This window comes from Colobus angolensis, unplaced genomic scaffold (assembly GCF_000951035.1).
Source record: "Colobus angolensis palliatus isolate OR3802 unplaced genomic scaffold, Cang.pa_1.0 Scaffold40, whole genome shotgun sequence".
Lineage (NCBI taxonomy): Eukaryota > Metazoa > Chordata > Mammalia > Primates > Cercopithecidae > Colobus > Colobus angolensis.
The window spans coordinates 3,562,480-3,574,142 of NW_012117377.1; the positions used below are offsets into that span (position 1 = coordinate 3,562,480).

General features: G+C 35.8%; 1 protein-coding gene across 1 annotated transcript in view; it reads left to right on the forward strand.

The window, feature by feature from the left end:
* WDR64 (WD repeat domain 64) overlaps window positions 1-11,663 on the forward strand; it is a 170,317-nt gene that overhangs the window by 64,089 nt on the left and 94,565 nt on the right. The window contains exon 9 of the mRNA XM_011955769.1: window positions 9,835-9,974. Within this exon, the coding sequence (XP_011811159.1) occupies window positions 9,835-9,974 (140 nt within the window). The remainder of the gene's footprint in view (window positions 1-9,834; window positions 9,975-11,663) is intronic.

Here is an 11,663-nt window from a genome sequence, read left to right on the forward strand (position 1 = left end):
GAAGAAAGGAAGGAGGGAGGGAGGGAGGGAAGGAAGGAGGGAGGGAGGGAAGGAAGGAAGGATACCTACTTCATAGGATGGTGTTTAAGATTAATTGAGATAATTTATGCTTGGTGCATAATAGGTTCTCAATAAATATTAATCCTCTCTGTTTAAACACATTGGCAAAATCACTTTGGCAAATGTGGAGGTTTTGTCGGAATAAAATGAAATTTGCTATTCCAGCTAGGAGACTGTTAGAGAAAACATGAGTGAGATGGAGAAGGTCTGAATTACTGTAGGTGCTATTATTTAAAAAAAGAAAGACTCGATCTCAAAGACATAGGAAATTAATTATGCCTAAGACTTGGAGATGCAATGCTTTTGGGAATTAGTAAGAGAAATCAACCAGCTCCACATCTATAAGGCGGGAGAAATGAAAAAGTAGCAATTGTGTTGATAGTTATACAGAAATGAGGCAGTGGGTGCTTACCTGGGGAAGGAGAACAAAAGAAAGCTCAATTGTGAACTTAAATGTCAAGTGTTGATTAGACATCCAAGAGAAGATTCCTTTTGGTGACAGGAAAAGATCTGGTTGGAGATGAATGATGTCAGGGCTCCTAGGCTACCTGAATCGGGGACGAGATGAGCTCCCACAGGTTCCTCAAGGAGGCCAGGGTGGCCTTGCAAGAGACAGGAGGCATGTAGGCTTGCAAGACCTCAATGTGCAAAACAGAAACACAAACAAACAAACATCAAGAAAGTGACTTGTATTGCAAACCCAAACTTTAAAGAGGGAAGAAACAATAAATTTTTTTTAAAAAAGAAGAAAACTGTCATCAAGAAAAAAATCAATAAATACATCATTGGTAAAAGAGTTTACGGCAAAAATATCTATTAAAGGAGCCATGATGTTTAATGAGTAAGTGCTATCGATTCTGTCAATAGTAAGATTTCTCCAAAATTTTCACTCTCAAACATACACAGCAGGCAGTTTGGTTTCCTATCTAAAGTGTCCTGCCTCATCCCTAAAGTGCCTTTACTGCTCAATATAAAGACAGCTGAGCTCCTATTTCATGGCTGGTGAATCTCCCCTAAGGGCATAAAGTTAATTTTTTTTTTTCAAGTACACTGTGCGTTCAAAATTTATATTTAAATGTATGCTCAGCTTTGGGCCTTCTACAACACTAAATTGAAATTAGCTTATGGTTCCAACAGTATTACAAAATGATATAGTAGTCTATTGGCAAGTACAACAAATAAAAACAATGCACGGGAAGTTAGAATAGCTGGGTTTAGCCATCACCTGGCCAATCACCAACTCTGATTCTTCAGCAATCACTTAATGGTTCCCTTTTGCTCATTTTCCTTATCTGGTAAAATGAGGAAGTGGGACTAAATACATTTCAAGATCCCTCTGAGCCTAAAATACTGTGATTCTATTTTCTAAAGAACTGCCTGTTCACAGGGAGATAAACTAAAAATGTCCTTTAGAAAATTTGGAACCCAGTTTGCCAATTAGATGCTACTCAATATATAATTACAGCTTTGTGCACTCAGAAAAACCAAAGCATTAATTGTCCACAAACCTCTAAAACTCAAGTGAGGACATGAAGAAAAGAAAGGAAGGCATATGGATAAGAAGTCTGTAAAGAAGTGTGTGGGAGTCATGGCTTGGGTAGGGAGCAAGTTTCCTGATACTTGGTAGTGATGATTCTAAGAAAAACAGGAATCCAAGTCTCTCAACCAAACTAATTACAGTTATTTAAAGAGCTCCATACTGAGGTCTAGAACACATCAAGAAACAAATGCTAGAATCAGAAAAAGAAGTGGGATACTTTCAGAAAAAGACGTGGGTTACTTATATCCCAATTTCCCGATCCCCTTTGCCCCTTCCTCAGTTAACGACTGTCTTGGCTTATTACTTCCAACGGAAATGGGCACAGATTTTGGTCTGGACCACACATCAGAAGGAGGATGCAAGAGTTGAGGGAGGGAGAGCCCTTTGGTATAAGAGATAAAGCAGCAAACGTGTTTGAGAATCAAACTGCAATGAATGCTCCTCTCTCCATTGCATGTCTTTAGTTAGGCAAAAATATTAGCCCTCTTCCTCTTTCAATGCAAACCCTGCACTTGAAACCCTTTGAAAAAGCAGTACCTAAATACATGGCTAATGTAAAATTTGATTCTAAAATCTGATTGTCATATTATGCTGTCACATTAATCTTAACCAACTCCTCTGAACAGCCCTTTGTCCTCACACACAAAAGAATACAAAATGTTAAGAACTGACCAGTTTTTATAGGCTTTGTAATCTTAGTATTTTAATCATTTCTGGGGGGAAAATGTGTTTGGTAAAGTTTTAGGACTTAAACCACTTCAGTGTTTTGGATTAAGTCATCTGACTCTCATTAACCTCAGTGTTCATTATATTATAAGATCCTCATCTACAGCTTTCAAAGCATGTTAATTACAGGTTTTCTAGCTCTCACAGAGGGAAGAAGCCACTTAGTAGTATGACCGACAAGCAATGAATACTTTTCATCATGCGTAATTTATTGAATTGTTACAGTTATGGAGCCTCTATTAGTAGAAAATGCAAATTCCCAGTAACTGAAAACACATTTTTCTCAGGAGAGTACTCTTGTTGATTAGTGACTCAGCCAAGCACCGTTGCTAAATGTACCGTATGTACCCGCTGACGACTCAAAATATACAATAAAGGCAGCTTTGCTAGGCTTAGTCGAATGTGTTAAATGTGCAGGGGCATTTGATGAGCTTCAAAAAAGCACAAGCCTTTGCTGGAAAAAAAAAAGCCAAACCAGGACAGAGTGTTTACCAAGAAAACCTAAAAATCTCCTGAGCATTATTTTGGTGACCATCAAGAATGTTTTTCTGAATAGTGTTTGCACTAGCCTTTTTAGGAATCAAGTTCCTAGTATGGAAGGTTCAGAGTAGAAACACAATCACCTCCCAAAAAGATATTTTGGGGGCTCTGCGTGCATTTTTTTCATGTTTTGTTCAACAAATATTTTCTGCACAATTGCTATAGATTAGGCTATTAACCTTATAAAGGTCAGGTTGTATTCCTAACCTGCAAACATTTAAAGTCTAATAGTATAAATAAGACAAGTTTATAGATAACTACAAAGTATAGCATGAATCAACATATGATGATGATGATGATGATGGTGATGGTGACGGTGATAATAATACAGATGAAATAATATAGGCTTTGAGAGCTTCGACTCTGTCCCTTTCTGCTCATTCTGCCTCCACAAAGCCACCACATATGATTGTACTCCTAGCAACAAAGGCAAGCAGAGCTGGAGGACATCTGGGATCAGGCAATAGGGAACCTCCAGAAGACTGGGTTTTCTTCACAACGCATAATGGACAAAGCCATTAGTTTAAGAGGCCTAGATATTTCTCAGGTGGCAGTTCTCTATTGCATTCTTCTTCGTGTGATACACAAGTTACAGATGTTCTTCTGGAGATATAGCCTATTGCCTAGCCTCATCATCCAGGAATGTTAATGCCCATTTCAGGGGATGTCCCACCAGCATGATATAAGATCACATGTGGGTGCAAGGCTTAGGTTCTGAACATGTCTGAAGAGCGTGATACATCTTGGCCATCGCCAGTGAGAAGCAAATGCAGGCAAGATACTGCATTATTGGAATTATTCAGTTTGAATCGTGTAACTGAATATCTGGTGAGTTTCTTACTAGCTATAAAATTCCAGACTGCCCTCTGCTTTAACTGTAGTGATCTCTCCCTCCGGAGCACATAATCATGAAATTTTAGAGCTGGATGGAGCCTTGAAGATTATTATTTTACATGAGGAAATTGAGGCCCCAGAGAAGTCACACAACTAGTTAGCTGGCAGAGCTGAGTCTGAGTCAGTTCTCTTTGCACCCACTCAGCCCTGTGTTCTTCCTGGACCACAGAAATCTGGTTTACTAGACACTCTCTCTCTCCTGCTTTTTTGTGTGAACTGAGCCCGCTCATCTCATCAAGAGTGATGCACTTAGATGAAGTGACTCACCAACTGAGAGAATAATCTGCTAAAGGAAAGAAAATCCTCTCTTTGATATGTGACTTTATCTAAATTCCGGCTTCACACACACATACACACACACACACACACACACACACGCACGCACAAAAGAAAGAAAGAAAAAATAGAAAGCAACAAAAAAACAGGCAATTATCTCTTTATGAACCATAATATTTATAGTATAAAGACCTATCTTCAGATTTGACATACTCTTTACAAATACTTGTTTACCCTCTATATCTCCTTACCTTATTGCTACTACCTACTAGATTGTAAACTCTCAAGAGCAGGGATCATATTTCATATATCTGTGTATCAGTTCTTCTCCCCTAAATATAATCTAAATGTATTGTAGGAACTTAGAATAATAGTAATAGTAATTGTTAGTTTATGGTCCAGAAACTGTTCAGTTATACATGTATAACTCCACTCAATCTTCACAATAAAACTATGATGTAAGTTCCATTTATCCCCATTTTATAGATCAGAAAACTCAGATGCAAAGAGGCAAAGCAACTTACTCAAAGTCATAAATTTAATTAAATGATAGAGCCAGGTTTCAAATCAAATATGACTTGCTCAAAATACGTGTCCTTAACCACTTCATGAGTGACTCTATAAGCCAGCTCATTTACTTAGCAAACATGTATTAAGTGCTTACTACTTGCCAAACACTGCTATGAATGAGAACTACTAGGCTCACCAGATAATGGCTAAACAGATAGGTAAACAAATAATTATTAGTGCTGTAAAGGAAAGCTGAAGAAAACACAGTAAAAACACAGAAGAAGGAGTCTGAACTCCATTTAGGGCAGAGGAAGGTGATTAGGGAAGGCACTGGGGAGAGTAACAATCAAACTAAGTCTAAAAGGGTGTAAACTTGGGTCTTCTGAAAAAGTAGACCTTGGGCAGGAACAACATCTAGAATTTATTTGTATCCTTCACATCTTGCAAAATACTAAGGGCACAAAGGTATCAGAAGAGAAGGGGGAGCATAGATTGGAAAAAAAACAGTAAGTGCACAGTTAACTTCTCAAGAGATTTTCTTTCTTGTTGTTAATAAGGGCATCATGGAAGTTTTAAATTTAAGAAAAGATTCCACTTCTTCATCAACCACAGCCCCTAAAATATCTTGGTTGATGTTTTAGCCAGCTTGAGCTGCCTTAACAAAATACCATAAACAGAAAGGTTTAAGCAACAGAAATTTTCTGGAGGCTAGAAGTCCAGGATCAAGGTGCCAGCATTGTCAGCTTCTGGCGAGGGCTCTCTTCCTGGCTTGTAGACACCTGCCTTCTCTCCATGTTCTCAAATGGCAGGGAGAAAGAGGGGAGAGAGGGTGGGTTGGGGCAGCAGGATCTGGTGTCTCTTCTAATAAGGACATTAATCCCATCATGAGGGCCCACCTTCATTACCTCATCTGAACCTAATTATCTCCTAAAGGCCCCCCATTTCCAAACACCATCGTGTTGGGGCTAGGGCTTCAATATATAAATCTGGGAGGGAATGAATTTACTCCACTGCAATTCTTAAGAAATGGAAACCAAGAATCAGCTATGCAATGAGTTTTTTTTTCCAGCCTGCCTGTAATAACACTCCAAGAAGTGAGAGCCTCTGAAATGAACAAATGACCTTCCAAAAATATTAGATGAACATTCAACGAAGATCCATTTTTTTGTTTGAATACATGTTTTTCCCCTCTTTTGGCACTTGATAGTTAAACCTCTCAGATGTGATTCATCATGCCAACAATGAAGTTATTGAAGTGGTTCAATAAATATCTTTTGAATTCTTACTATAGATTATATGTGACAGTAAACAAGAACAAGTCCTGTTCTCAAGGCACGTGGAGTCTAATAGTGGTCCAGACAAATAATTAACTATGAAGGATGATGGGGATGAAGGAGGCACATAGGTAGAGCACTCAGGTTTGAAGAATATGGAAGTATTCTGGAATATTATTGGAGGAAAAGCTATGCTGAGACTCGATGGGTGGATTGGGATACTCAAAGAAGAGAAAAAAGGTAGAGAAAATACTATGCTTTTTCATGAGGCCCAATAAAATAGTCATAGAATTATGGAAGCATCTATCAAATGTGCCTGGTTTACAAATATCCAACAAACAAGTGACCTAATTATCCCTCCATACCTGACTGGCTCTTTCAGTGTGGATAATCTATCAAAATAAAAATCTGATATACATCAGGAAATACATCCTAATGGGTGGCCCAATATATAATACCCGATTAACTAGAATGACTATTTTGGGTTTTCAAAATTTATTTATTTTCTTTTTTTCTTCAAATTTATTTTAAGTTCCAGGATACATGTGAAGGATGCGATTTGTTACATAGGTAAACATGTGCCATGGTGATTCGCTGCACAGATCAACCTATCACCTGGATATTAAGCCCAGCAGCCATTAGCTATTCTTCCTCATCCTCTCTCTTCCTCACCACCCAGTGAGTGTGAGTTGTTCCCCACCATGTGTCCATGTGTCCATTCTCGAGGTTCAGCCCCCACTTGTAAGTGAGAACATGCAGTGTTTGGTTTTCTGTTCCTGTGTTAGTTTGCTGAGGATAACGGCTTGCAGCTCCATCCATGTCCTTGCAAAGGACATGATCTTGCTTCTTTTCATGGCTGCACAGTATTTCATGGTGTATATGTACCACATTTTCTTTATCCAATCTATCATCGGTGGGCATTTGGGTTGATTCCATGTCTTTGCTATTGTGAATAGCGTTGCAATTACATAAACAGCCATGTATCTTTATGATAGAATTATTTGTATTCCTTTGGGTATATAGCCAGTAACGGGATTGCTGGGTCAAATGGTATTTCTGTCCCTAGATATATGAGGAATTGCTACACTGCCTTCCACAGTGGTTGAACTAATTTGCACTCCTACCAACACTGTAAAAACATTTCTTTTCTCTGCAACTTTGCCAGCATCTGTTGCTTCTGGATTTTTTAATAATCACCATTCTGACTGGCATGAGATGGTATCTCATTGTGGTTTTGATTTGCATTTCTCCAATGACCAATGATGTTGAGCTTTTTTTATATTTTTTTTGGCTGCATAAATATCTTCTTTTCCGGAATATCTGTTCATGTCTTTTGTCATTTTAATGGGGTAGTTTTTTTCTTGTAAATTTGTTTAAGTTCCTTAAAGACTTTGGATATTAGACTTTTGTCAGATGGATTGCAAAAATTTTCTCCCATTCTTTAGGTTGTCTGTTCACTCTGATGATAGTTTATTTTGCTGTGCAGAAGTTCCTTAGTTTAATTAGATCCCATTTGTCAATTTTTGCTTTTGTTGCTATTGCCTTTGGTGTTTTCGTCATGAAATCTTTGCCCGTGCCTATGTCCTGAATGGTATTGCCTAGGTTTTCTTCTAGGGCTTTTATAGTTTTGGGGTTTACATTCAAGACTTTAATCCATCTTGAGTTAATTTTTGTATAAGGTGTAAGGAAAGGGTCCAGTTTCAGTTTTCTGCATGTGACTAGCCAGTTCTCCCAGCACCATTTATTAAATAGGGAATCCTTTCCCCGTTGCTTGTTTTGGTCAGGTTTGTTGACAATCAGCTGGTTGTAGATGTGTGGTTTTATTTCTGAGATCTCTATTCTGTTCCATTGGTCTATGTGTCTGTTTTTGTACCAGTACCATGCTGTTTTGGTTATGGGAGCCTTGTAGTATAGTTTGAAGTGGGGTAGCATGATGCCATCAGCTTTGTTCTTTTTGCTTAGGACTGTCTTTGCTATTCAGGCTCTTTTTTGGTTCCACTTGAATTTTAAAATAGTTTCTTCTAATTACGTGAAGAATGTAAAATGACTATTTTGAATTTTAGGCTTTTTATATGTAAATTATGACTTAATAATTTAGGTTATATATAAATTGTAACTTAGGTTATAATGCCTTTATACAGCCTCTTTGTCTAGTAGCCTAGAGGTCCTTGGTAATATGTAAGGTGCTTAGGAATGCTTTGTTGTATTACTAACTCAATTCCATTTTCTGAGATGTACAAATAACATTTAAATAATTAAATTAATTCATTCAATTAAAACTACTTAAACTTTGGGAGTTAGTTTATTTCTTTTGTGAGATAATAAAGTTGGATTATGCAACTTCTAGGATCCCAGTTTGAAGTTCTTTGATGTTTTTATGACTCAGTTTCCAGGATGACATTTAAAGAATTATTTGTGAAACATAAAATTTAATATCTTAAAAAATATTCTATATTTTGTAAACAATTACAGTTTTTATTCTTTTTGGAAACATAATTAGATTACAGCTGCACGTTTGTTTAAGTAATGATGGCTGCAGTAAAAAATAACCCCCACAATGTGAATGGGTCTGACACAATGAAAATGTCAAGTTTAACGTCAGCTCTCAGAATTCACTGGCTAAAACTCAGTAATCTGACCACACCTAACTGCAAAGGAGCCTGGAAATGTGTACCCAGGAAGAGAGGATATGGGTTTGGTGAACACATAGCCAGGTTTTTCATAAAACTGTGTGTGTGTGTGTGTGTATGTACATATGATAATACATGCCTGGTTCAACTTTTATTTTTAGTGCTATCAAAATTCCAATAGATCATGGCTAAAGGATATAAAAGTCAAAAAATTTACAGAAGAAGAAGATACAATTAGCAGATATATCTGGGGAAAAATACCCAACAGCATTAGCTATCATAAAATGTAATTAAAAATAAGGTACCACTTAGACCTATTAACATAGCAAACATTTTAAATCATGACAATATTCATGTGCTGGCCAGAATTTAATGAAACTGGCAGAATATATCGTTGATGGCCTTGGGATTTAGTACAGTCATTTTGGAAAGTAAGCTAGCAATACGTTTGAAAGTGATAAAAATGTTTATAGCCTTTAACATAATGATGCCACACTTGGGACTTTATCCACAGTAAATAATCCAGAAGGAAAAAAAAGACCACAGAAGTACAATAACCATTTATTGCAGTATTGTTGAATAAAGTAAAAAACTAGAATTAGTGGACTAATCAATGGACAAGGGGTTAAGAAATTGAGAAATAGTAACTAAAAGGATAATTATGAGGGCATGAGCTCATGGTCTTTCATAAATATAAAAAAGTAGTGTGTATAAATATGTGTCTAGAAATGTATCTAATTTATATTTTTTTAAAAGTTAACAGTGATTTCCTACAGGGAGTTCAATTAGAGATTATGAAGGAAAAGACATTTTTATAAAAATTATACCCTTCTATGATGTTTTAGCAATTAAAAAATCATATTTATTCTATGGTACTAACTACACATAAATGATATATGCTTATGAATACATGCTAGAAGGGAAGACGGAAAAATGACAACAGTTGATTTGTTATAATGGTGAAGATTAAATGCAGTTTCCTCTTTCCTTGATTTCTTTCATTATTATAATGTTTGCTTAATTTAAGAATGAAAACAAAAGAGCAGCTGCCTTAAATATTTTTGGAAGTAAATAAAGTATAAATAATACATTAATGCATGAAAGTATAGGAAAGGATTGAATCAAGAAAAGAACTCATAAAATATTTATGAGACTTCACATTTGTGTATGTAAATACAGTCTTTACAAAACAGCCTTCACAAGAAGCGGCAGATCCAAACCAAGGCCAGCCCCTTAGCACATCAATCACAGAATAATGCATCCCGCCAGAAACAGACTGTGATTTGCTGTTAGAAGAAAGATAGGGGTATGATACAGTGAGAGATACATTTGAAACTCTGACCACCTGAGAAAACAAATAATCTTTCCCTGTCCTCCTTTTCAGGAGACGATAAAGTCATCCGGTTGTGGCACCCCAATATCAGCACCAAGCCAGTGGGGAAACTTGTGGGACACATGTTCAGTATCACTGAGATTGTAACCAATGAAAAAGACCAACACATCGTCAGCCTTTCCTCTGCAAAGGTAACAAAAAGAAAATAACAAAACAAAACTAGTTTTTTCCTTAAAATTATCTGTTGGAAGGCATAGGGATTATGCAATTTTTGACTGAAATAAATGATAATCATTGAATCATTGAGAAAAATATTGTCAGGATGGAAAAGGAAATGATAAGCCAATGTTCTCTGTTTCTATTGATTATAGCATAAGAAAGAACACAAGTTTAAAAACAAGTGTAAAAGAAAAAAATATTGAAAAGATAGCAAATATTATCCTCAAAAGTAAAACATAAGAGGCCTTTCAATAGATAGGAACATTAGGAAAAAATGAGGATTTCTGTTATTGTTGCTGTTATTAAACAGTGTTTGAAACATTCTAACCAATGTAGTAAAACAAAAATAATGAGTTACAAATATTAGAAATTAGGAGACTGAATTATATTTGCAAATAATGGGATCGTCTGCTTGAAAAAAATCAATAACATCAACTTGCAGTGTAGGAATAGATAAATTCAATAAGGTGGCTAGTTGCAATAGCAACTTAAAAATAAAATAAAATAATAAATTTCTAAAAAATAAAAAAGGAAATAAATTTCTATACAAGAACAATAATTAGTGAGGAAAAAAGGTCAAAGAGATAGCATTCACAAGAGTAAAACATATGAAATACGTAAGAATAAACTTAATAAGCAATATTCACTACTAATACTAAGATAACTATGATGTCTTACTGAGGCACTTTTATTTAAGAACACAAATTAAGGAACATGCTATGTTCCTTCATGGAAATATTGTGCTGTAAAAGATATTCTCCATCAGACTAATCTATTTATTTATTGCTAGTCAGAATTATTTAAGTATCAGCTTGCCAAGTTTAAAGTTAATGTAAAAATACTGCTATATGGGAATATCCTAGAAACTTTGGAAGATATAATTATGAGATGGCACTTTCCCTGTCCAATATTAAGCATATCATAAAGTCAAAATAAATAAAACAGAGCAGTAGTCAAAGCAGAAATAATCACGTCTATGAAGCAAAGGAGAAAATGCAGGAATTAGCTTATGCCTATGGGGGAATTTTGTATAGGACAGAAATGTTTCAAATATGTAAGCAAAGGATGGTTTATTAAATAAGTGTTGGGAAAACTGATTAGCCATAAAGAAAGAAAGATGTAATCAGATCATCATTTCATAATATACAGCACAATACATTACATATGAATTAAAGATTTTAAATTTAAAATACAAAACCATAGAAATTCTAGATTTCCAGAAGAAAATATAGGTGAATAGTCTTACAACTTTTGGGTAATTCCTCAGCATAGCACCTACGACTAAGGAGAAAATAAATATGACTAAATAAACATTCAAACTTTCTGTAAATTGTAATAACTATCATTTGTTGAGTGCTTAAGTGCCAGGCACTGTGCTAAGTCTTTTATATATGCAACTCTTTGATGCTAATAACAACCCTATAAAGTAATTATCCCCATTTTACACACGTCAGGGAAAATGACATCTAAATCACTTACACAAGGTCACAGAGCTATCTATTACCAAAGTGTAGTCAATCCCATATTTGCCCTTCCTCAGCCTGCCTCCCTATACTCATAAACAAAGTTAAAGGCAGTGGGGGCAGGGGCGCAAAAATGCAATAAAAAGCAGAGAAATTGGAATAATATCCTTGAACAAATATCAAACATCTTTAGCAAAT